Source organism: Pleuronectes platessa, chromosome 4 (assembly GCF_947347685.1).
Source record: "Pleuronectes platessa chromosome 4, fPlePla1.1, whole genome shotgun sequence".
NCBI classification, from domain to species: domain Eukaryota; kingdom Metazoa; phylum Chordata; class Actinopteri; order Pleuronectiformes; family Pleuronectidae; genus Pleuronectes; species Pleuronectes platessa.
This window is the reverse complement of record NC_070629.1, coordinates 12,159,704-12,185,792: the sequence shown is the minus strand read 5'-3', so window position 1 is coordinate 12,185,792 and position 26,089 is coordinate 12,159,704. Positions and strand designations below refer to the sequence as shown.

At 40.4% G+C, this 26,089-nt stretch overlaps 1 protein-coding gene, 1 long non-coding RNA gene and 1 pseudogene across 2 annotated transcripts; 2 read left to right on the top strand and 1 right to left on the bottom strand.

Annotated features, from left to right (window-relative positions):
* Window positions 1-2,721: 2,721 nt before the first annotated feature.
* LOC128438744 (coiled-coil domain-containing protein 157-like) lies at window positions 2,722-3,016 on the bottom strand. Its single transcript, XM_053421420.1, has one exon. It carries the CDS (start codon window positions 2,971-2,973, stop codon window positions 2,722-2,724), a length of 252 nt encoding a protein of 83 aa, XP_053277395.1. The 5' UTR covers window positions 2,974-3,016.
* Window positions 3,017-17,720: 14,704 nt separating this feature from the next.
* LOC128437976 (splicing factor 3A subunit 1-like) lies at window positions 17,721-21,584 on the top strand (annotated as a pseudogene).
* Window positions 21,585-23,736: 2,152 nt separating this feature from the next.
* Window positions 23,737-24,869, top strand: LOC128438937 (uncharacterized). Its single transcript, XR_008338399.1, has 3 exons — window positions 23,737-23,887; window positions 24,443-24,492; window positions 24,752-24,869. It is a non-coding gene; the product is annotated as an uncharacterized LOC128438937 (long non-coding RNA).
* Window positions 24,870-26,089: the final 1,220 nt, after the last annotated feature.

Genomic DNA, 26,089 nt, shown 5'->3' with positions numbered 1-26,089 from the left:
TGTTCGTTAGGTGATAAGTTGCAACACAATCATATCCTAAAAATTTGACCTCATCTTGTGTATTGGTCTGTTTCTTATAAAAAAGAAGAGAAAGAAGAAGCCAAATTAAGTTGACATTATCTACCTTCCATACATAGGGGGAGGGAACCAAACATGTATATTTGGTTCCCTCCCCCTGTTACTGCGTCCCAGCCGTGCTGCACTGCTGTGCCTGTTGAACAAAGAAGAGATAAAGCAACAATTAAGCCACAGTATCATGATTAATCATTTATAAAAGAACATTATTTAAAGTGCTTACAGTGAACTGTTAGATTGGTGTCAGATCATTATTTTGAATTTCCATTCATCCTACCCTCGAAACAAAATGAGCTCTCTCCCTCAGTTTGTCCAGGCTGCTGTGTAGGGTAGCATTTTCCTGCTCCAGAACTTTTATGCGAACACAATTAGCCTGCATTTGTTTCTCCATGTCCAAAAGCACATTTCCTGTACCTTGAAAAGTTGCAAAGAAAGAATATGCAAGCATTCAACAGGACTACAACAGAGACAGGTGGCAAATAAATGACTGGAAACACAATTGTGGAATCACTATTGCTAACTATTTGAGGTCGTCTTCCTGTTCTGTGTATTCCAAAGAGAGATGGTCAACAAGCTAAGATTGAATAAATGCCTACTCTGTGGTTGGGCCTGCACTTGGGCGCTGAGCTCTGGAAAAGACACCAACAGCTTCTCCCTCTCCAATAGAACTTGCACATGTTCCTTCAGCTCAACCACGCTCTTCTCTAGTTCGCCCATGTTTGTTTCCACCGTCTCCTTCTCCTTTTGAAGGTCAAAACATAAGACCTGTCAGAAAGATATACACAATGTAAGCATGAGCTGTATGTTTAAAGGTATTTATTATGGGTATTATTGTGGATAGGAGCACTAATACACCTGCTGTTGTGTTAGCTGAGCCTGCAGTTGCTCCTTCTCCTCTGACATCTGTTGCAGCTCATTGTGTAGGTGATTCTGTCTCCCCTCTTCATCTCCCAACTGCCTCTGCAGCTCTTCACACTCTTCATCGAGGTCATCCACTCTCTCCAACAAAGACTTCTGCTTCGCCTGCATTGACTGGATGCACCAAAAATATTTACAAGCGTGTATTTGAATACTGCTGCACAACTGATCCATGAGTGAAACTGTAAACATCTCCTAATCTGGTGTTTGTTGTGGCACTGACCTCTTGCTGGCGACAAGCGCTGTGGTACTTGGCTTTCTCCTTGTCAAGAAGAACTTGAGTTTCAGAGATGTCACTCTCTAGTTGCTGGATCCTGTTTTGTAGTTTACAACAGGCCTCTTCCTCCAGGTGCAAGGACTTCACTTTTTCCTGCAGTGCAATCTTCTCACATTCTGCCAAAAATTCAGCATTATCAGTTTATTTTATGTGTGAAACTAAGCCACGAGTGTTTCATACAATCCTGAAAGATATAAACCCAAGATTTTAAATCACACTTGGTCTTTACCAAGTGCTTGCAATGCATCTTCCTGCGACAAAGTTTCTGTTGCAAAAAATAGAAAATAAAAGTATGAGTGCTGACTGTGATCTCTTTGTGTTCTCATCATATTAATCTGTGAGATTACTGCACCTCTCTTGAGTTGTTGTTTCTCCTCTTGCAACTTTGTCTCTGTTTCCTTCATGGACCTCTGTGATTTGCTAAGTGAAAACTCCAACTGGACAATGGTTGCCTGGCGTTTCTCTGTCTCCAGCTTGAAGTCTTTCCGTGCTCTTTCCAACTGAGTTCGGAATTTATCCCGCTCTGTCTCTGCTGCTGCTAATCTATCCCTAAGAGGGTGGACTGTAGCCCGCACATCTTGCAGATGTTTCTCCAGCCAGCGCAGGTCCCTGAGTTGCTCATTGGCCCATTGGGCGACATCCCCTGTTGTCATGTGTCCAAGCTGCAATGTGTCCTCCACAGCAGCCAACAGTGGCTGCAGAGAGGACGGAAGGCCCTCACTCTGAAACAGTTCCACCAAAGCATATCCTGTCTTTCTCAAGGTGGACTGCACCTGATGATAGGCGTCGCAGGGAGAGAGAGAAGATTCCACTGTCTGACAGCCCACACTGCGACTGTCCGTTTTAGGACAGCATGGGGTGTTGTGGGAAGGACTAGACGGTGCATGGTTCTGCGGCAAAACTTGAAGGAGCTGGATGAAGACCAGGCAGATGAGCAATGTCGGCAGCTGTCACTCCTTGATCTCACCTGGGGGGAAGCACACGACACAGTCTCTGTCTCATCACAGTCAAATGTCTTTGGTTTTGTCTGTTTCTTGCTGCCCTAAAACACAGAAGAAAAAGCAAGAGAGAGTTATGGGAATTTATCCACTTTCTGTTCAAATCTTAAATTACTCCAGTAGTTTCCGACCACGAGACCAACTGACAGGCCTCCTTTCTGCTGGGTTTGTTCTCTCCTGGGGCTGCACCTCAGCTGCTCAACATAAGAACTGGAGCTTTGTAGAAGAAGCAGTAATCTTGATCAGGAAGAAAGAAAAATCTTGCTTTTGTTATCAGTAATCTTATGGGATTAATAAATACAGACAACTACCATATTTATATTATTATAATGAACACTAGCAGTAGTAGAAAACGAATAAATAGTAATATTAATATTATTAGGATTAGCATTTCTCTTATTGAAATAACAATATTACAGTAATAATAACAATAATAATAATAATGGTACTGAATTACCTGTCAATCACAAGCTCCAGTAAGACAATATGGGAGTGCTGGTTGAATTCACTCTCCCCCTCCACAAAGTCATACTGGCCCAGCAGAGCCACCATGTCCAGGTTACAGGAGAGTTTGTCGGGGAACTTCCAGGAGGGGACGCGCAGCGGGCCGGTCCTGGAGAACACGTCCAAGATGGCTCCCTGAAGATCCACCAGGTCTCCCCGGAGGCTCTCGATACAGTCCTGACGTCCCAGGAACTGACTCATGTCTGACCCATAGACTGTAGGTCTGACCTCAGCTAGATCCCACTGCAACACAACATCTGAGTGGGAGTGGGTGTAGTCTGTTGTTGTCGAATCTCCCTGGCAACCGGTAGATACCGCTCGGTTAGCTCATGTTAGCAATGTAGCCAGCTAACCGCTTCTTTGGGAAACTAACGAACGGTAAATTACGCTTCCCTTTCCGTTATGAGTCTGACAGCGTATCATTTAACATCCACGAATCTGAAATCAGGCCATTTAACATCTGTTTTCCATCAATGCGGCCAGACATACATATTAGCTTGTTGAGCTAACATTAAGCTAACAAGTGTCAACTTGGCCTAATAGCTCAATACTTTATATGTTATATCTTAAATGTTGAACGAAGTGTTTACTGAAAGTACTAAAACCCTATGTTTGGTAAAAATAGATGGAAGTTTTTCTTTCTGTTATTAGGGCCTGAGCGCCTCCGGTGGGAGGCCCTATTGAAATTCAAAGGATTATTCTCAGCCTTTTTCAATGTGCTCAAAAAGTTTTAAAAGTTTGCAGTAAATTAGAAAGTGGTGAAAATTCACGTATTCTGGAGTTTTTGGAAATTGGCCTGGCAAAATGGCTCAACAGCGCCACCTACGGAAAAGCTCCTCCTTTAGCATTCACTGATCCTCACGAAAATGACGACAGTTGTGTTTCATGACCAGATACAAAAAAAAGCCTCAGAGACCATTATGAAATACGCAACAGGAAACCCGCCATTTTGGATTTAGTGGCCATTTTGGTCATATTCCATATTTTTACTTTGATGTATTTATCATAGAGCTTTCATCTGATCAACTTTCAATTTAGACGAGTTTCATCACAACAAAATGGAGATCTAAAGTTATTGAAAGATCGCTTTTTTGTCATACCGTGTGACCGTGGCGTGGCATCAAAGTTTGATGAAACGCAATCAAAACACAAGCTTCTGTATCTTGGACATATTTGGTCCAATCGAGTCCAACCAAGACATGTACGACAAGAGTTGCGACCTGAAGACATCTATACTAAAATCGTGACTTAAAATCATAGCGCACCCTGGTGGCGGCAGAAAATGTCTTGTTTTTGGTACGTCTTACACTTGGATGTATTTCTCCTCATTCACTATGCAAAACCATGTCAAACTGTGTCAAATGGGTCTCAAGACATTGGATAATGTAGGCATAAGATTACTGTGCCTTTTCATCATGCGGATTATTAATCTTGGCATCAAAGTTCATCAGCTCGCCATGACACACGAAATCGCTGTAACTTCCGTGATCATGGGTCCATCTCCCTCAAACTACGTGTGTGTATCAACAGCCCCCCCCTTTTTCATCTGAAGACATTCAGATGATTTTAGGCAGGGGCGTGGCAAAATAACTGACTAGCGCCCCCTAAAGGGCAGCCCCGGCACTACGATTGGCCGACATCTACAAAAATCGATAGGGACATGTGTCTTTTCCTGACAACGAAACAAGACTTTTCATGACAATGAAATAAGTCTCTTGGATAGATATTCTAGAACAAACAGGAAGCCCGCCATTTTGAATTTAGTGGCCATTTTGCCCATATTCCACATTTTTACTTTGACACACTTGTCGTACAGCTTTCATCGGATCAAATTAAAATGTAGATGAGTGTCTTCAAAACAAGATGGAGATCTAAAGTTATAAAAATTTTAACTTTTCCTCATACCATGTGACCATGGCGTGGCGGCAAAGTTCAATCACACGCCATCAAAACACGAGCTTCTGTATCTTGGACATATTTGGTCCAATCGAGTCCAAACTACACATGTAAGACAAGAGGCGCGACCTGATGACATCAACAAAGACACCATGACATAAAATCATAGCGCCACCTGCTGGCTACAGGAAGTTAAGCATTTATCCTTGCTGCAGTGCGCAAATGCATGCAACGCGGAGACGAGCGCTTGGTCATCGAACGTTCCCTCTTCACCGACTGCAACATACTTGAAATTGCCTATGCTCGGGCCCGTTAGTGCTACAACGTAGCCCTAGTTATTACTATTATTGTGACGAAACTGAATTGGCTTTTTGAGGGCTTTAACCTGCTGAACTTCTTACCAAACTTTGCAGCTAATTAGAAAGTGTTGAAAATGTACGTATTCGGGAGTAATTTGAAATGGGTGTGGCAAAATGGCTCAAAAGCGCCCCCTGGAACCAGCCCTTAGGTTTCCCCTTGATCGATCTTCATCAAAATCGGAACACAGGTGTATCGTGACCAGTCATAAAAAAAATGTCTCAAGGTCAATTGTTAAATTGCAAAAAGGGAACCCACCATTTTCCATTTGGTGGCCATTTTGGCCATATTCCAAATTTTTACTGTGAAGTCAGAAGACAAAGATATAAGGGACTGACTTTAGTTATTCAGTTATTGATGAGAATTATATTAAGATAATTATTGATATCGTTTTATTGCCTAGCTCCCTGTACTATTTGCAAACTTTGGCTTTAACTTTGTCAACTCAAGTCCAAGGGCTGGGTCATATATCAAGAAATGACACATTCCTTTTTATTGTAAGTTTAAAGGCAAATTAGCACTTGCATACATGGGAATTTTTTTACCCATGTTTGTAAACTTGATGTAGTAATACAAAAACTATTTTAGTTCAAAAATGAAGACCAAGAAAATGAATATAATGATTTGTGGTAATCAAAAACAAGATATTTTAATGAATACTTTGTAAAATTAAATAATTAAACAAATAGATTTTAAAAGATATAGCAAAGAAGCACAGCCATTCATGAAATAACGTGTTATGAATACAAGTCATTTTTGACCCATGTTGTGCTTTAGAAGGGTAGTGATACAAAAATGATTTTTATTAAAAAAATAAAAAAGGACAAATGAAAAATAAGAATTTGTGATGATCAAAAACAAGTTAGTTGAAGAATTCCTGGAATTCTGAATGATGAAATAAATTTATTGCAAAGATATTTACAATTAAAACTCCAATTGTAATTTTAATTAAATCAGCCATTATTTCAACATCGGTCGAAATAATGACCCATGTTGTGTACCCTTTGACACACAACATGGGTCACTTTTGACCCATGTTGTGTATCAAAGGGTTAAAGGCAGATTTTTCCTCCTGAGTGATGGTATATGTCCTATAATGTGCCATTTTGTTCCTTTGACCTATATGTTGTCATCACTCCTTCTCCACCACCTTGCTGAACATCTCCTCACAACCCACCAGATTGCTACTGACACAGACGCATCATCAGGTAATTTACCCAACTATATTCCCCCCCCTGCTCTCTTCTTCCACCATCATCATCATATCAGTTTGATGGTACCTGCATGCAAAAAAGGCTCCACAAGGGGCCTAAAGTCTTTGATTTGAAGCCCTGATCCACTAATTATTCCCTGGTTATTGGTAAAACTTGTTGGAAATTTATATAATGTTACTTTGAACTTTGCCTTAAATATATGCAGAACGCAGCAGGGGGTTGTTCGAGTCTGACAATAGACATTGTGTAAAGATTCTGCTCCAGAAAATGCATTTTTTTTGTTATTAAAACATCAGCACAGCTTTTGGCCCTTGATATCTTTGTTGCCGTCTTCCACGTCTATAACATCTCTTTTGCATCCTGACATGTATATACGCTTTTCTCATTTTTTTATCCATTGCCTGTTAGAAACATCATCAACATTTCTGCTAATTTTCCTTAGGGACTGGTTGGAAAAGTTCAAGACAGTGTCCGCAGCAACTGACACAGTCATTTCAGTTATCATGTACATGTCTCAAAGCAGCTAGATCTGCATATGGTGTCAGTGTCATTGGCTACACTAAATGTTTCAATGATTGTTTCAAGCCTGACTTACCTGACTTAAGTCTGACGCTGAATCTTTAGCGAAACGTCTTTTAGTTTCGATTTCAACTCTGTTCAAGAGGTTTGTTTCCTTCGTCCCATTAGACGGATCGTAACCAACTTCTCCATTGGCAACTTCAAGTTCATCGGCGAACTGTTCAAGATCAAGATGGAAACGGCAAACGTCATGCATGACTGCGTGGTCAAGCTGCTGAACAACAACGACGAAGAGTCTTTCGAGTGTCTGTGCAGCCTGCTCACCACCATCAACAATGTCCTTGACTTAGAGGAGACCAAGGTGAGCTTGTGGTAGTAAATTTTACATGAATCTTAAATTAATTTTATTACGGTCTTAGAAAGGTCTGAAGGGCTACAGATTGAAAGCTTCGAATATAATTTACAGGATAATATGCGGCTGGTTTCCCTTTCCAAAATTAAATATTAAGAGAAATGCGATGTTTACAGGGATGAAGATGTGATGTGAACTTTTTGTCAGCAGTGTTATTGACATTAGTGCAGCCGAAGATCAGTTCATGTCTCTGCTTTCATCCCACCGAGATGTATTCTTCTGCACGTGTCAAATAAGTGATTTAAGAGGTGATTCTGATTTACAAGGACACACTTTCCAAGACATAAAAGAGAAAAGTTCCGGTGTTATTCAATCCCACAGCAGCTAATTGTCCAGTTTATCACTGTTCCAAGTGATAAACTGGACAATTGGTCAACTATGTAGAGTAATAATATCTGCAACCTGCTGTCTGGTAGATTGAATGGAGACATGCTGAACATGAACCTCAAGTCTCAAATTAACCGTCTCTCTCCCTCTGTGTCTCACCAGCCTCAGATGGATAAGTATTTTGACAAGATTAAAAAAATCCTCACAGAGGGGAAGATTTCATCTCGCATACGGTTGATGTTGCAGGATATTGTAGACCTGAGATTGGTGAGTGGGTCTTCGCGATTTTTCTTTCATTTGCACAATTGTAAAGAGTCCAACAGTCAAATTCTTCAAAGTAAGATGGATTTTACCACAGAGATTTATTTCAACATGATACTATATATTTTGGTCACATTCTGTTTAACGAATATCTACACTGCTGTTGTTAAGGAGATCTAACGCTTTTTAGAAGGACTGATGTAGATAGATACATAGATCATGGCAAAGAAATGTAAGAAAATTCCATAGAAACAATGAACAGGGAAAAATGGAAGAAACCTGAGGAAGACGTGATAACTATTGATCTTTAATAAATTCATCAGTGTGTCCTCCGTCATTAGAATATTCCTCTGTGATTGACTGATTCCTCTGTTTATGCCAAAATGTATCTAGCACAGTGTGATCAAACCCACACATGCTCCTAAATTCTCTGATCTGTCAAAGATAAAGAGCTAAGAAATCTGTTTAACACCACAGAATCTGTCTGATTCAGGTTTGAAGTCATTGTGTTTCTGTACATTTTTTTTTCTTCAGCACAACTGGGTGTCCACAGGACCCGAACAGGGTCAAAAAACCATTGATCCGAGCCACAAGGTGGCAAAGATTGAAGATTATGAGGAGCAAAGAAAAGTGCAGCAGCAACTCCTCTCCAAAGAGACCAAGAGACAGCCAGGTCAGGCCTGCAGTCTAAATCCTCCTTAAGGCTTAGAATCACATCGACACAGCTATAGTGACTCAGGAAGCCAGTCTGTAGACCTCCTGTCCCTGTAGCATGCAGAGATGATATTGTTCCCAACAGCAGACAGGAAGCCCCCTCACTCCCTCCCATCTGCTGGCTGATCTATAATAATTCATCTTGTAACGCAGCATGCCACAGAAACAGATGGGGTTGATGTCACTCTGTCTGCCACTTTCACAGCCGTTTGACTCCACTGAATTTCCTGTGAACTAATCTTAAACCTGTATTTCCCTTTTTTTTGTGTTTTTGTTTTTTTGTCTGGGTGTGTCTCCACAGATCCAAGTGAGCAGAGAGATCAGGGCGTACAGAGAGAGGAGCCGGGCAACACTGTGCCCATGGAAAAGAACAGCATAACCGCCGACCCCAACAAAATCCCAACGTTCTCCGAGGTGAGACAAGCTGTCCGAGACTTCGACACAGATCTTAACAATCTACCTTTTTCTTACCTTCTACTGTGAGGGTTGTACAAATGCACTGCATACAGGAGACGTGAAGCTGCTATTTACTCTCTGTCCCTCATAGTTGATTTGCTCATATTTCTGCATTAGAATCACAAAAACAATGACAAACAATTACCATGTGGTAACTGGTGGTGTTCCATGGAAACTTAAATCGTTGTCAGACGTGACCTCCGGGTAAAATCTGGAGAATTGGCTACAGACTTCAAACATTTAAATTACTTGAGCTGAAATTTTGATTAATGATAGTTTGAGCTGAGAGATTTGAAATGCTCATTTGAATTAAAGCTGGAACCTAAAGCAGAGTCAGTTAAGATTCTGCTGTATAATCAGAAAAATGTCATATTTTATGATTTATATAGATTTTGGCAAACAAGTTTCTTAGATTTTCTACTTATTACTGATAAAAGACTCATAACAGGGGCATTTGTGTCGATTCATTCATGGTTCTTCCTCACGCCCAAGACTTCAGTATGGCAGTGTAAGAGAGGGTAACCTAAATTATATTTATTTAGCCTTACTTATGATACTCACACAAACTTAAACACTGTAGTTGAAAATCTGTTATTTTGGCTAATTTAAAAGATATTGAGTCATGGTAATAATATTGTTTTTCCCTTTCTTCCTAGTAAAGGTTATAAACCGTTGGGCGCAGCGACCACAACCCAGGGAGATCATCGTGAGCCTGTCTGTGGATCAAGTAATTAAGCCGAAGACATCAGAGAATGCCCGGAAACCAGCCAGGAATAGGGAAATCCAAGCGGAACCAAAGTCAAAAGGAACACAGGTACGACCAAATATACACAAACTGTAATCCATAAAGCAGTGGGCATATATAGAAATTACATATTCAGACTTTACTGATAATTAATGTTAGTCTATGTGACGGAAGATTTTCAAAGTATGGGAAATTCCAGTAAAAATGTTGTTTAAATCTGTAAATGTAGGAAAATCATTGTGAGTATTTAATTTCCGTATTACTAGTAGCTTATACAACAGGACTATTTTGAGAACACGGAAGAGTGCAGAACCAACTGTAGATTTCATTCTAAACCTTTAGACTTTCCCTTTCATATTTTCTACTATTGTCATCTGTAGTTTTTACTGCTGGAAATCTGACGAGTGATCATAATCGCTTCTCTTTCTGCAGCCTCAAATGGACGAGAAGATCCAGCTTGGCCCCCAGACTCTAGTCACATTGGTGAAGGCTAGCACTGAAGGAGCCAACGCCAGTGACTCAGGTGAGGTCACACCACATGACTTTTAAAGCTGTCGGATCCCTGTGCAGTTCACACTACATGACCTGCTGATCAGGAGTCTTGTAACTGTTTGGAGTTCATACTACAACACTTAACGATTGAAGGGTGTCACACACTTCACAATGTTTTGACTGTTCCGCTCTGTTTAGCTGAAGTTGTCACTGATTCATCTAAGATATTAAGCCTGTTAGAAATCTGGGAGTCTGATAGTATATCTATTACATTCTACGAGAATTTCCTTCATTATGTTCTTAAAAAGGTTTTAAATTGAACTTGATGAAACCCTGATATAAAACAGTAGCTTACAGCATATCCTGTATACGGAGTCAGGTGAAGTATCTTCCTCTTAATGACTGGACCTTGACTCTGATCATCCACAATCGTTATTTTTCACTTATCTCTCTTATAACGTTTCATCTCTGCGGGCCTCAACCGCTTCTCAGGGCTGCAGTCCAGCCCCTCACCTCAACCCTCCACCGCTCCTCCACAAAACACAGACTCTGATGTTGTGCAATAGTAGGAGTAGAATTGACGTTGGCTAATTATTAATAATCATGAAATATGATTATTAAAATAACAATTATTTCTTAAAAATAATCAAAAATGATAAAGCTATTAATTAAGAAATGTAACACATTTAATTATAAATGATACGGTTATCCATTAATAATAGTTAAAATAATTAATGAAAACAATAAAATTATCAATTAAGAATAATACAAATCTGTAATCATTGCTTATTGTCGCGGGGCACCACCCTGGTTACAGGGACCAACGATACAATCTATAAATATCAGTCTCATAATGATAAATGTCAAATCAATAATCTCAATATTTAATATTAATAATTATTTAATTAACAGTGAAGGCTTCTAAGTTCGAGCACAGGCAATCATAATCCAGCTGCAATCACATACATATGCACAAATAATCACAGACTACAGATACTTTAATTACAAAAGCATTTATTAAAAAGGGGAAATAAAGTTATAATGTTATTCAATGATTCATCATTTTAACAAGCTCCGATATTTCAAAGATAAACACAGCAGCAGCACTTATCACAATTCAGAAAATACATGTAAAACCGGCGGTCTACCTATGTATGTCTGTCTCGGTGTGTGTGTGTGTGTCTGTGTCAAAGTGTCTCTCTGTGTGTGTGTGTCTATGTGTATGCATGTGAAATAAAGTTAGTGTTATTTAATGATTCATCATTTTAACAAACTCCCATATTTCAAAGATAACAACAGCAGCCGCTTATCACAATTTAGAAAAACACATGTATTCATCTATGTGTATCTGTCTGTGTCTATCAATGTGTGTCTGTGTGGGTGTGTCTGTGTGTGTGTGTGTGGGTGTGTGAGAGAGCGAGAGAGAGAGAGAAAAAGAAAGGGGGCGTGGCGATGACGCAGTCACTTGGTGACGTCACATCTAAAATGGCCGATCATGATTCGTGGAACCAAGGCCTAAAAACTCTCAAAATGGCGGATTGACTACAAAACAAGATGGCGGAGCCATTATGAATTTAGAGCCAGAATGGGAGGAGAGGGAGAGAGGAGGCGTGGCAATAATAGATTCAAAATGGTGGTTTAACTTGCGTTATTCAAAATGGAGTCTATGTTAATGACACCATGTGGCTGGAGCTCACACTGGTGGTCGTCACATGAATTACACAAAGGGATTTTCAGACAAAGAGAATTCTTTGTCTCTGCTTTGGCGTTCGGCCGCATGGCTTCCAGATGTGTCCAGCCTTTCTGAATATAGATTTAACTATGTTACATCAACTGTATTCTAAATACAGATCGGATGTGTATATAGGTCGGTTTAGAAGGAGAGAGAGAGAGCATACAAGGAGGGAGCAAAGCTCTTAAAAGCACCGTCAGAGACAAGTTACATTTACTTTACCACTCAGCACCCAAGTGGCGTTGTGTGCTGAGGTTTGACCGGTAAAGTCTCTTTAAAGTTGTTCAAACGGTCACAATGAGCTGGAGACGCTGCTCACGGCGCTTAAAAACTGTGGCACAAGGCCGTAACCGGAAACCGGAAGTGGCGAGTCGCCGCTAAACATTAGAGACTCGGCGGTCTCATACAAAACAAATACGTTCAAGTATTAAAACAATACGCTACGTATTAGATTAACATCTGCCCAGACAATAAAACCTCTTACTGTGACCTTCGCGGTGTTGCTTGCGCGTGGCGCGCGGATTTTCCAGAAGTCCAGTGAATGATCGTGGCCTCTCAAGCTCGGTGGCGCTGGTTCCTTGGTTGCAGCGGCGTCGGCTGGGCCGAATAGGAACGGATTCGTCTTGCTCCTCTACGGGATGAAACATAGTCTCTTCTTCAGGGATGTGGAGCTCGTGCTCCTCAGCGGAATGAATCTCGCGCTTCTGCAGGGGACGGCTGTGGATTTGGAAAGAAAGTCTGTGATGCTCGACCGGCGAGCGAGTTCCTGTGCGCGGCCTCTTCAAGTTAAAATAACAAAAGTCCTTTTGAAAATAAAAACGTCGACTGAATAAAGAAATAAAAGAAATGAAATAAAATAACTCTGGTTGCTAAACTAAAAGTTAAGGTTGCCCCCTTTAGCACCTAAATCAGCTGGGAGGCCCCGAAGGGGGCCTGGTGTTGTCTTCAGAGCAGGGTAAAAATGGCAGCGATGTTTGGGGTCTCAGTGGTTTTGTTCTACCTGAGAGGTCCTCCTCCTTGAGGAGTTGGTCATAGGATGATGCTGGCTTTAAGCCAATTGAGTGTCAGAAATGGATCTGAGTGGGCGGGGCTTGGAACTGAGCAGGGGCTTCTGGGAAAACCCCAGGACATTTTTCCACCACCAGGGGGAGATTCTTGAGCCTGCAGGAGGATGTTTTCCCGCCCAAAGTTTAACAACCCTTTGTTCCTCTCGGCTCCAGTGTCTGGCGGCCCCCCGCTGGGCTCTGGCCCAACACTGACGCCAGGAAAACTCTGGGAAGGTATGAGATGACAACCCTGTGTGATTTTAAGGGCAGTGATAATAATTTGTAGTAGGTTCCAAATTGGTTGAAAAGCTTTATATTCAGAGTTTCTCATTTACCACGACATCCTTCCTGACTCTTTGTTTATTCGTACCCCACCAGTCGCAGCACAGGCAGAAAGTGCAGAAAGCGCGGAAGGCGTGGCCCTTAAGTCCGTCATGGCCTACTTCACCTGGCTGCGGGAGGCGGAGCAGGAGTCTGAAGATAATTGATGAGGGGAGACCCCGGGGGACATGGCGTAGCAGAACTACGTGTGCATGAGCAGGACGACATGTTTACGGCTGGAATTCTTTTCTGTGGTTGGGTTCTGAAACATGCCGCCATTTAGAGTTTGGATTCCAACAGCGGAAGTGCTAAATACCTGTATTATAGATAATATTTTTGTTTTAAATTTCAACTTACTTTTCTTTTGCAACTTTATAAGAAGAAACTTAAAAGATGCATGTGTTCTCTTTGAATAAACAAACTTTCAGATGAAAATGATGTTTCCTCGTCATCTCGTTATATTTCTCTTGTTTATGATGAAGAACAAGAGACGATCACATGTGTTTTTTATGAATTTATTTCACTTCCATGAAAAAGATCTTTACAGTGAATTTAAATCCTCACAGATCAGATCACATGTCGCCTGAGGAGAGACTGTGTCATTAATCTACAGTTTATTGAGACTTTAGTCAAACTCAGTGTTGTTGCATTAAGATGTTTGATGAAGTTCAGACTCTTCATCTGCACTGAGTTAAATCATCATCACTATTATTAATTTATTTACGTATTCTGGAGTATTTGGAAATGGGCGTGGCAAAATGGCTCAATAGCGCCACCTGGAACGCAGCCCCTAGGTTTCCCAATGACCAATCTTCACCAAAATCAGAACACAGGTGTATCGTGAATATTCATACAAAAAAGCCTCAAGGAGCATTGTGAAAAACATGACTGGAAGCCCGCCATTTTGGCCGTATTTCACATTTTTACTTTGACATACTTGTCCAGGGGCTTTCATCAGATCAACTTAAAATTTAGGAGAGTGTCATCACAACAAGATGGAGATCAAAATTACCTCAAATCAACTTTTCGTCACACCGTGGGACCGTGGCGTCAAAGTTTGATCACACGCCATCACAAAACAAGCTTATGTATCTTAGACATATTTGGTCCAATCATGTGCAAACTAGACATATACGAAAAGAGTCGAAACCTGATGACATCTACACAGAAATCGTGACTTGAAATCACAGCGCCCCCTGGTGGAAACAAGAAATGTCTTGTTTTTATAACGTCTTACACTTGGATGTATTCCTCCAAATCCACTTTTCGCAACCATGTCAAACTGTATCAAATGGGTGTCAAGATGATAATGTAGGCATCAGATTACTGGGAGTCTTCATCAAACACCTTATTAATGGGCTGGCATCAAAGTTCATCAACTCGCCATGACACACAAACTTGCTGTAACTTCCGTGTTCATGGGTTTATCTCCCTCAAACTACATGTGTCTATTAACAGCCCCCCCTTGCAGACATTCAGACTATTTTAAGGAATGGGAGTGGCAAAATAAATGACTAGCGCCCCATAAAGGGCAGCCCCGGCAATACAATTGGCCTACATCTACAAAAATCTATAGGGACATGTGTCTTTTCATAAGAGAAGACATCACGACTTAAAACCACAGCGCCACCTGATGGCTACAGGAAGTGAAGCATTTATCCTTGCCGCAGAGCTCAAAAAGCATGCAACGCGGAGACGTGCGCTTGGTGATCGATCGCTCTCTCTTCACCGAGCGCAACAAGCTTGAAATTGCCTGTGCTCGGCCCCGTTAGTGCTACAACGTCTACAAGTCTGCGTGTCAATATATTTGGCCAATCAGATGAAGCCCTGCTACTCTAGCTGATACATTAAAGAAATTCATATCATTGACGGGTTTTTCTGTCAATGAATTATTGTCAAAATATTATTTGAAAAACAGAGATATGACGGAGCCTCAAGTCTCGCTCTGCCTCCTCCAATGGCGAAAATGTCAAGGTTAAGTTATGGTAACATTGTCCAATTGACACAAAATTGCTCAAGCGACATCAGAGCGCCTCCTTGAACAGATCTATATGTCTGTGCATAGTAATAGTTATGGCGCCACCTACTGGCAACAGGAAGTAAGCTTTGTTTTACAACTATCATTCGATTTACATAAAATGTTCACTGTGGGATGTGCTACTTGATAGCGTGGACCGTAATGAGCAATTAGCAGACAAGGATCGATATCGCGTGACGGACTCAAGAAGTGACGCTTTTATCCTTGCCACATTGCACAAAACGCATGCAACACTGAGACGTGCGCTTGGTCATCGATCGCTCTCTCCACCGACCGCAACAGGCTTCAACGTGCGGGTGCTCGGGCCCGTCAGTGCTACAACGTAGCCATAGTTTATGTTGTCATCGCTCAGACCTGCACTTCAAATACATCCAGTAAAAATCGTTGATATTCCCGTATGCAGGTAGTCAGGGAGGTTCTTAACACATAGGCATATCAGTCTCTCTATGAACTTATTGAGCAAAGTGTTTTTTACAGTACTCTGAGGTAATCTGAAATGATCTATTCCAGAGTTAAAATGTTGGACTTTATTTTGAAAAATCTCCAAATATATCCGGTAAAAATGTTTGATATTCATGTATGTAGGTAGTCAGGGAGGTCCTGAACACAGGCATATCAGTCTCTCTCTGAACTTAACTTCGAGAATGATATAAGGAAACTAACACAAACCACGAATCAGCCCATAAAATAGCTTTACACGATACAGTGTAGAGTGCAGGGTGAAATGCCCACTGTAGGGCCTTCACTATACATTCATTTCTCTCTCAAGTTTTGAGAGCTTCCCTATTTTTGGAGTGTGATATTTAGATGTCATTTTCTCAAATTAAGGACGGTTTATGATTGAACTTTGATTTATGAATGCATTAGATTAACAAGGGATGTATTTGTCTACCATTACTCCTCAATATCAGATCAATTTGCTTTAATTTATAGTATGCAATATGACAATAATGTTTTTCAAAACAAGATGTTAGGGCGCTGCGATACATAATATAAAACAATTGCTATGTTCTGTTTTTTAATCAAGGAGGATCCAAGTGAAGCTACAGGAGTTTCAGCAACGTCAAAAACTGGGACCGAACAGTTTGTTGCTTGATGAGAAACAGGAAAAAAGGAGAACTGGAGAGAATCAGAAGGCGGGTTTAGGGCACTACCACCATCCACATACATCGAGGAACATGAGGGAGAGGAATTCTCCTACCATTATAGAAGTACTTTTAAGTTACATACCAGAAACACCATTTTATATAATAAATCAAAAATAAATATTTGATAGGTTGCGTTGAGGTTGCCGTCTGCCATCATAGTTTTTTTTCTGAAGGGACTGAATTTGTTCCGTGCAGATATATTTGCATTTCCATTATATCTACAAAAACTGCTTGTTTCACACACTGCAGTTTTGTTTTGCTCCGATTTGGTGTGCAAATACTAGCTGTATCTGCAACGGGTTGTGCGGCATTAACATTTTGTAACTCTAATTTTGTTTTGACAGAACATCACCACTCTACAGGAAGACACAGTCCAGTAATGGGTGTTCAGCAGTGGACGACAGGTACTGTGGAAAAAATGTATTTCCTGTTTACACAAGGTCAACACAAAAAGGTTAGATTGTAAACTGATATTGACACAAATTCATTTAATCTCCTCTTCACAATGACTTACAGAATGCCATTGATGGACTCTATTTGAGCAATAAGCAGCAAACCCCTTCAGCTGTATCGTCAGACTGGTGAGACAACAAAATGCCAACTTTGAATCTCAATTTCTTTGTGTTACATACTGTGACCAAATGTATAGATTACTATTTGTAGATTGTTAAAATAGCTAACCCATTCATAAAAAAAAAACTAGAATAACTGCACTGCGTTTTATGACTCCGCTAACCAGTGCAGTTTCTGACTACATATTTCTACATAGTTTCTGTTGTATGCTTTAAAGGTGATACCATAAAATGGTGTCCCTTTCGGCATTCAATACATTTGGTTATCAAAATAAAATATAAAATATAAATATTATTAAAATATGAATATTTTAAAATTAATATTAAATCATAACTTTAATTGGTTAAAGATACCTCGGGGCACCACCCTTCAAGGGAAGGGAAAAGAGAGCCAATTTATTGATTGAGTCTCATAAAACTACTAACTACAAATTCGGAACTCTGATTAACAATTCAATTAATAACTATAATCAAATTTACCATCTAGATAGTTAGCTAAGTTGAGGATATCGAGTTCTTAACAGAGTAGAGGTTGGCAAAATTCACTTATGCAACATTAATGAAACAAACCTTTTTGAAAGAAAAACATTTATTATGAAAATAATAAAGTATAAAAACACAAATTACTAACAACGTACTAAGTAAACAAAGATGTGTATGTTAGTGTCTGTGTCTATGTAAATCAGGGTGCTCTCAAAATGGCGACTGGCAAACAGGGTAACACCCTAAAGAAACAGCCCCCTGCTCCTTTCGAAGTGGTTTTACGACAGGTAGCTGGTGAGGAAATAACTAGGTGAAGAGATATGCGTGTGTCTGTGTGGATGCTAAGTTAGACAAAGAGTATAGACTGAAATGCAAAGAAAGACCGGGAAGAGCATTACAAACTAACCTTACTTTTGAATAACTTAAAACCCAAAATATCACAACACATATCAAACTCATAAACATCACACAGGATCAAATAAACAGTCTTGCTTACCCTAGTGTAATTGTTAAGCCCAGTTGTGTGACCCATCCGAGGAAAAGGGAAAAGGAAGTTGCAGTTCAGTTCGCAGTTCTGTGAAGTCTTCTGGCTGGTCATATGGTTTCAGCCTTCGCGGTTCTGTTAGGCTGTACAGCTCAAATGCTGGTTGAAGTTTACCTGCAGGACATCGAGTTGCTGCTAGGAGTTTGGTAGAGCTTGGTTTGAGAGGAGGTTTCCTTGATGAGATGAGCCGGAAAATGCACCCTTGCTTTGCTCTCCTTGGATGGGAAGAGAAGATGTGAGCTGGATCATCCAGGGTTCTCCCCTCGGCGTTGCAGGAAGAGAGGCTGGCAGCCTTCCTCCTTGGAAGGATTGTGGAAAGAGATAGTGGAGGGGGAGACCTGGCCTTATATTTGCCCGGTGACCTCAAAGGTCATGGGCCAGAGTGACCAATTGGAGCTGACCCTGGTGGCTTTTTCACACCTCTTGGTGAAGAACATGCTTTTTTCAGGCTTTGACTACCATGTAGGCCGAAGAGAAGTTCTGTAGTTTCACAAAAACCATGTCCCAACATTTCTCTCATATAAATGTCACTGTAACCTCTTGGCAACTGAAACCATAAGATGAGGTCATTGAGGCCTTGACCTTTTGACTTTAAGGCAAATAGTCAGTTGGACAACCCGAAAACATAAAGTAATGCCTCCGTCGACTTGCTATTGCAGAGGCATTAAAATGTAAGTGTAGTAGACTGGATTGTATTGGTGTTACATTGGACATCTTGTATGGGTACACAACAAAAATATATTTGGTTTCACATTCTAGATGGCAATAAGCAGAGACATCAACTCAGGAAAAATATTTCTGTAGAAAAAAAGCCTTGTATGTGTGCATATACACATACACACAAGAGCACTATTGAAACCTTTTGTTTTTTATCATATACTCTCAGGCATTTACAGAGACGGGACGTGAGTGCTCAAGAGAAGATTGCTCAAAGTTCAAGCTCAGCAGGCTGCAGCAGGTCTGACATATTCTGGAATGGCAACAATGTCTTTTGATGACTCCTCCTCTGAAGAGGAAAACATGGCGAGTTACTTCTCCACTGATGAAGAACTGTGAGTGCTGTGATTAGGTAAACTCTGTTGCTGCACTGTTGCTACTCCTTGGTAGCCTTAGGAAGGCATTAGCTTGGTGTTGGTTAGCTGTAAGCATGAGCATATTACATTTTTTTCCATATGCACCTGATTTTTGTTCACTTCTGTTGTTAGATTGGTGTCAAAAATGTTCTAATACAAATGCAGTTGTTGTGGTGTGTTAACTTTAATATATGGGATTTACTGTTTTATCACAAGACTATGCATTGATTGCTGCTTTTTTTTGTATTGAACTGTTTTTAAGTCTTGCATTGTAATTTTACCAACAGAATGATGCACCAGTAGAAGAAACCCCAGCGACTAAACCGATCGTTGGTATCATATATCCACCTCCTGAGGTCCGAAACATAGTTGACAAGACAGCCAGCTTTGTTGCCAGGTTGGTTTCTCCCCACGTCAACTGTCAAATATCCTAACTGGATTTTATGTCTATGATACAAGAGCTAATTTATTATCTTTTCACAGGAATGGGCCAGAGTTTGAAGCAAGAATCCGACAAAATGAGATCAACAATCCCAAATTAAATTTTCTCAATCCCAATGACCCCTACCATGCTTACTACCGTCACAAGGTCAATGAATTTAAGGAGGGGAAAGCACAGGAACCGTCTGCAGCAGTGCCTAAGGTTATGCAGCAGGCAATGCTGCAGGCCCAGCAGCTTGCTCAAAAGGTAAGACATAGTATTTCTGTCTGCTGTAACTTTTATTCATTTTTCCCTCCATTTGTCGTAGCTGGTATAATTTCATCACAATGACTTAAATCTTATGTTTGTCAATAGGCTCAGGTTATTCAGGAGACGGTAGTTCCTAAAGAGCCACCTCCTGAGTTCGAGTTCCTCGCAGATCCTCCATCAATCTCAGCATTTGACCTGGATGTTGTCAAGATCACTGCCCAGTTTGTTGCTCGCAATGGCCGACAGTTTCTTACTCAGCTCATGCAGAAAGAACAGAGGAACTACCAGTTTGACTTCCTGCGGCCTCAGCAAAGCCTTTTCAACTACTTCACCAAACTGGTTGAGCAGTACACTAAGGTGACCTGACAAACTGTGCCTCTCTGATATTGTTGCTACTCATCGTTTGTGTGGTGACAACTGTATCTTGGGTTTGTTTGGCAACCTTTAGATACTGATCCCTCCTAAAGGCCTACTGATCAAGATGAAGAAAGAGGCTGAGAATCCAAGAGAGGTTATGGACCAGGTAATCCCTTTTTAACTGTCACTGTCTCTGAGAGTAAGCATGTAATAGCATGTTGCCCATATTAATCAGCTTTTATATCCTCAACATTCAGGTGAAGTACTGTGTTGAGTGGGCCAAGTTCCAGGAGCGTGAGAGAAAGAAAGAGGAGGAGGAAAGGGAGAAAGAACGAGTGGCTTATGCCCAAATTGATTGGCATGACTTTGTAGTGGTTGAAACTGTGGATTTCCAGCCCAGCGAACAAGGTAATGATTCCACAAAGCTCATCACCTTTATATGTGCAAGCCCTTAAATGTAGCTTGAATAAAATGTCTTTAATGTTCTCTCTTTTCCCCCCCAGGCCACTTCCCCTCATCCACCACACCAGAGGAGCTTGGTGCCCGCATCCTAATCCAAGAGCGCTACGAGAAGTATGGAGAGAGTGAGGAGGTGGAGATGGAGGTTGAGAGTGAGGATGAAGACGATGAACGGGAGGATCTGGGCAGGGGCCATCCCTCACAACCCGATCAAGACACACAAGTTCAGGACATGGATGAGGTAAGAACTAATAAAGATGTTGCAGTAATGGATTGATATAAATTTATAGGAATTACTTGTGTCATAAAAAATGTCACTTAATATATAACTTATTTACTGATGCTTTGCTTGAAAATATATAATGTAATTAAAATGCTGGTAACAACATATCACTCCTCTCCTTGTTTCTTCAGGGATCTGATGAAGATGAGGATGGCATGAAGGCTCCACTGCCACCAGACAACCCTATGCCGACCCCCCATTATACCTACTGATGAGTACCTCATCTCACCAATTACTGGTGAGAAGATCGCAGCCAGTAAAATGCAAGAGCATATGCGTATTGGTCTGCTGGTTCCGCGCTGGCTGGAGCAAAGAGACCGCATTATCAAAGAGAGACAGATTGAGGATGAAGTCTATGCTCCTGGTTTGGACATCGAGAGCAGCTTGAAACAGTTGGCAGAGAGGCGTACCGATATCTTCGGTGTAGAAGAGACGGCCATCGGTAAAAAGATCGGTGAGGAAGAAATCCAGAAGCCAGAGGAGAAGGTGAGGACAGTAATTTGTTTGAGTTAAACAATTTTCCCAAGATGAATGTAATTGAGTTATTACAGTTGTGATAATGGTTTGTTTTCATTTTATTTTTTTTGTGTTTCGGTGACTGTAACATCTTTGCTTTTCCTCCCCTACCAGGTTACCTGGGATGCCCACTTCACTCACAGTTCATTCTTGTGAAAGGTGAGAGGCAGGACACAATACTGCTTTGTCCTGATGGAGAGCAAGGACGTGCACAGACATTTTGGGGGGAAGGGGCTCAAGTGAGAAAAAGGGCACTTCTCATAATTATTTATAAAATATAAATACCCTCAATCTCACACAATTGTTAAATACTCAACAGTTCAAATAGAGACAATGGTCTTCTTTAGTATTCACTAGGTTTCTATCTACAGCAGCAAGAACAAAATAAACTATCCAATAATGTGCATGTTTTTTATGCTACTAGTTTCTAGTATATATTTTTAATAACTTTTCTCTGTGTAAATAAGAAAACCAACCAACCAACTATGTTTCGTTGCAGCCATTAGTCTTTGTGAATTCTGCTCTGCTTTCCTATTTATTTTGTTAATTTTACTGGAAAAAAACCGCAAATATACTGGAAAAACACTGTTGTGATAATCTGTTGAGAAAATGCAGAAATACAGCAACTTTATTGAAATCATTACAAAAAAGGCATTCAACTTTGACATAAATAGTATTACAAGTAATAAATAAAATAAAATGTTTGGCATTGTTTAGCTACTTTTTTTCTACAAGATAACCTTCAGCTTCTATAGCCAAGCAACTGGATACTGAATTGTCATTTTTTTTTTTTTTTTTAAAGCACACCAGAAAAAAAAGGTAGGGGCTCAAGCCGCCTTTTTATGTCTAGTGTGCATGTACCAGCTCACACTATATTTTCTGTACAGTGGCATGATCATGATCATGATCAAAGCCACAACAAGGATTGACTTTGATGAGTATTGACTTTGATGTTGAACTCTATATATTCAGAACAGTTTGTCACTTTGATCATTTCCACAAGTATACCTCTGAGGTATAGAGACGCCAGGAGAGTACATCTAAAAATATTGTTTTTTCACAATCAATATGCTTGATTTTCCGCTTATTGATCCTTCAGAAGTCACACCAGGTAATACTCACATCGATATTTTTGTTGTCTCATGTGGAAAGTTTTATTTTCTATAATTTAGATGAACTGATCTGTTAACACATGCATCTGTGGACTGATTGTTGTAAAACAAAATAACATTTTTAAATATCTCAGTAAATGATCATATTTGATAAATAATATGTATGTATCAGCATTTTCTGTGTATTTATCAGCACATAAGCTTGTTGCACGCTGAGGTAGAAAAATATTTATTATCATTTATCAGTCAGATAAATACAGAGCAGTGAAACGCTTAGGATTTCTCTCTTGATTGTAGTGAAGTAGTAGAAATAGTTTGTACTTGGTGTTTTTATCCCTGATGCTTTATACTTTTAAAGTATCTCAATCCCAGTTTCTTATCAATTTCAGATGACAGCGAAAATGAGGGCGACTACTATCAACCTGCCTGGATCATGAACATATGGTCCGCAATGTTGGCCGAGACCCCTAACGGGGAGATGCGGGAAGTGTCCTGGGGAGCACCCCCAGGCTGGTTAGAGGAACCAAACAACCAATCTCCTCCTCTTGATGTCCGAGATTGGTATCCGGTAAACTGGAGTGGATTTCACGCGGAGCAGCAGCCAATTCTACCCCAACCACAGGTTACAGTTATTATTCATCTTTGGATTATAATGTTTGGGAGGACAATATTAAGATCAGGACAGAGATTATACAAGGCTGGGTTGGGTATACATATGTGCAGGTCGTGTGTTTAACTCTCTGACACCAGGGGGACAGATGACACAGAGGAGGCAGTTTGTCTCACCCCCTGTTTTGTGTGTGTTCTTGTTTTCAGTTCAACAATGTGCCAACAGCGATGCACACCAGGCACCTGGAGGTGAGGCTGGCTCCTGTTGGATTATTGTACGTATCACACACATTCATTTAAACACACACACCTCTGAGCCTCTGTTTGTATCTTCAAACACGTTTTTTACGTCTTCTAATGTGTCTAATTGTGTTTATGTAGCAAAGGACAGATGATTTACGGAGCTCCAGGAGACAGAGTTCCTTCTCCAGTGAACGTCCACAACTCAGAGTAAGTCTGTCTGTCTAGTTCACAGTCACCTCATGTGTCATATATTTATATTTATTTGTGTACAAGATGCTCTCACAGTTGTACACATTGGTAATTTATGTTCTCTGTCTGTTTTTTATGTTTTCCCACAGAAAGAGGAAACATGAGAGCCAGCAGGATGATGAGAGGCCTTACATCCCGAAGCCACCCAACGCCTTCATGCTTTTCATGAAGGAGCAGAGGCCGTACGTTCTGGCCACCCACAAATCCACTGACTCTGCCACTGTCAACATGATCATTGGAAGGAAGGTATGTGTCTTTGCTCTGTAGGTTTGAGTCTCAGTGTCACACAAACTTCATCAGACAGTGTCTGAGACCACACTTCTAAAACCTTCCTCTAACTTTAATCTTGACGGTAAGTTTTATTCCTGTGCATGATTTGTTACTCATTTTCACTTTACAAGAGAACAGATCTAAATTCACTGTGGGAGGTTTCAATACAGGACCTGTACCGACTCATGCAGATCTATGTGGATTATGCCTGTTTGTGCACCAGTCAGCCTGTGGTTATATGTAGTTGTGTGTTGCTGAGTAAGCTGACAGTGTGTTGCTGTGTCTTCACAGTGGAGGGCGCTGTCAGAAAACAAGCGGGATAAATATTATAAAGAAGCAAAGAGGCTGAAGCAGCTTCACAACCAGCTCTACCCGGATTGGTCAGAAAAGGAAAATTATGTAAGTATAGTGCTCACATAAAACTCATGCATGTTCAAATCATTACATTACATGGTGCAACACGGCCACTGATAAGAGTTTAGATCAGCTGATGTCGGATTGAACGTCTGACGTGTTTGTTTTTGTGTCCAGGGCCAAAAGCAGAAAAGGGTCAGGAAGAGCGGCCCCAGGGACGACTGAAGGTACGTTAATAATTATGTGGTTTCATGTGAAATGTGACTAAATTATACGACCACGTGGATATATCTAACTTTTAAAATGAAGTTCAATAAATCATTTAATAATAATACATTTAGAAATATAGAATATAAAACATAATAAACAAACAATGAGGTTCCAAAGTTGCTTTTCTCTCAAACTTATTGGAAGAGGTCAGAACTTTTGTAAAATTCTATTTTGACCTTTATATTGACCTGATCAGTTTCTTTCCCCTCTCTCCAGGAAGCATCTTCCTCACTGCATGATGAATCCATAGGACACTTCTAACTGAGCAGTTTGAGCCCTCCTCCCCTCACTGTACATATTCCCCTGATGACTCGTCCTCTTTTTTACCTTTTAATGTTCATATTTTTTATCTCTGTGCATCTTAATAAAAAATGAAATTATTCCTTTTGTATCATCTTGTTCTGTCTCCCCTGCTGAAGCTACCATAACAAGTTAAATTATAAATACTTGACAGCATTCATGTTACACAATCATGTATGAGTCTGTGTGAGTCTGAGAGAGGCATCGTGAGGTTGAAAGAATTATAGCTCCATTATAACTCCATGGACTTATAAGTTTATTTTAGCCTGAAGAAATCAATTAATATTTTTTTATTATTTCCCTAAGCAATGGCAATTCTACTGAAAGAGATATTGCCAGTAATGGTTCGAGGCATATTGTATATCTTGTTATTCTACTTGTAGTCATAATCAGCTGCCAACAGGAACCACAAACCCAATCAATGATCTATGATCCACCGTCACGATGTGACCGCAGCTGCGACCCTGGATCTGCTAAAATAAAGCAAAAGGACTCCAGGGAAAAAGTCAAGTCATGTCAAACCACAACCTCTTGCGTCCGGCATCACAACTTGCAGACAGTGATTGGCGCTTCCTCCTAGGCCTCATGTGTGTTGAGCAACTGGTGACATTTAATAGTTGGTAACCCTGGACATTATATTGTGCTATATTTAGGCTGAAGTGTTATTTACCTACCTAGAGAAAATGCACACAGACACGAGGAGAACATAGCATGGCCCAGGACAAACTGGGAATCGAACTAGGAACCTTCTTGTTGCAGCAGTGACAATCACAGCTCCACCTTGCTACCCCTGGGTTAAATATGTAAAGACAAATATGATCCAGTGCTCAGTCAAATATTGGAAAACAGTCATAAAGGTTCAGTGTGTAGAATATTGAGTGAAATCTAGCGGTGAAGTTGCATGTTGCATCTAAACACACCTCACCTCAACCTCCCCTTCCAAACTTTAAAGAGAACCTGTGGTAGACTTCAGCTGTCATAAAAACTCAAAAGATGTTAGTTTGTCCAGTTTGTAATACTGTAAATAAAAACATGACGGCCTCCATAGGGAGGACCCGCTCCAGATGTAAATATAAAGTATTACAATTTAAAGGGCCCATTCTACGGTAAAGAAAACAACAATTCATACAATTTAGATGAAACACACTATTGAAAACGTCAATAAGATTATTTTATATTTTCTACCAATAGATCCCTCTCAACTATATCTTACACACTGAACCTATAGGGAAAAAAAGATGAATTTAAAATGCA

Bases quoted from the DNA above. Each gene is read 5' to 3' on its own strand.
- LOC128438744 (XM_053421420.1), bottom strand. From the start codon at position 2,973: ATGAGTCAGTTCCTGGGACGTCAGGACTGTATCGAGAGCCTCCGGGGA.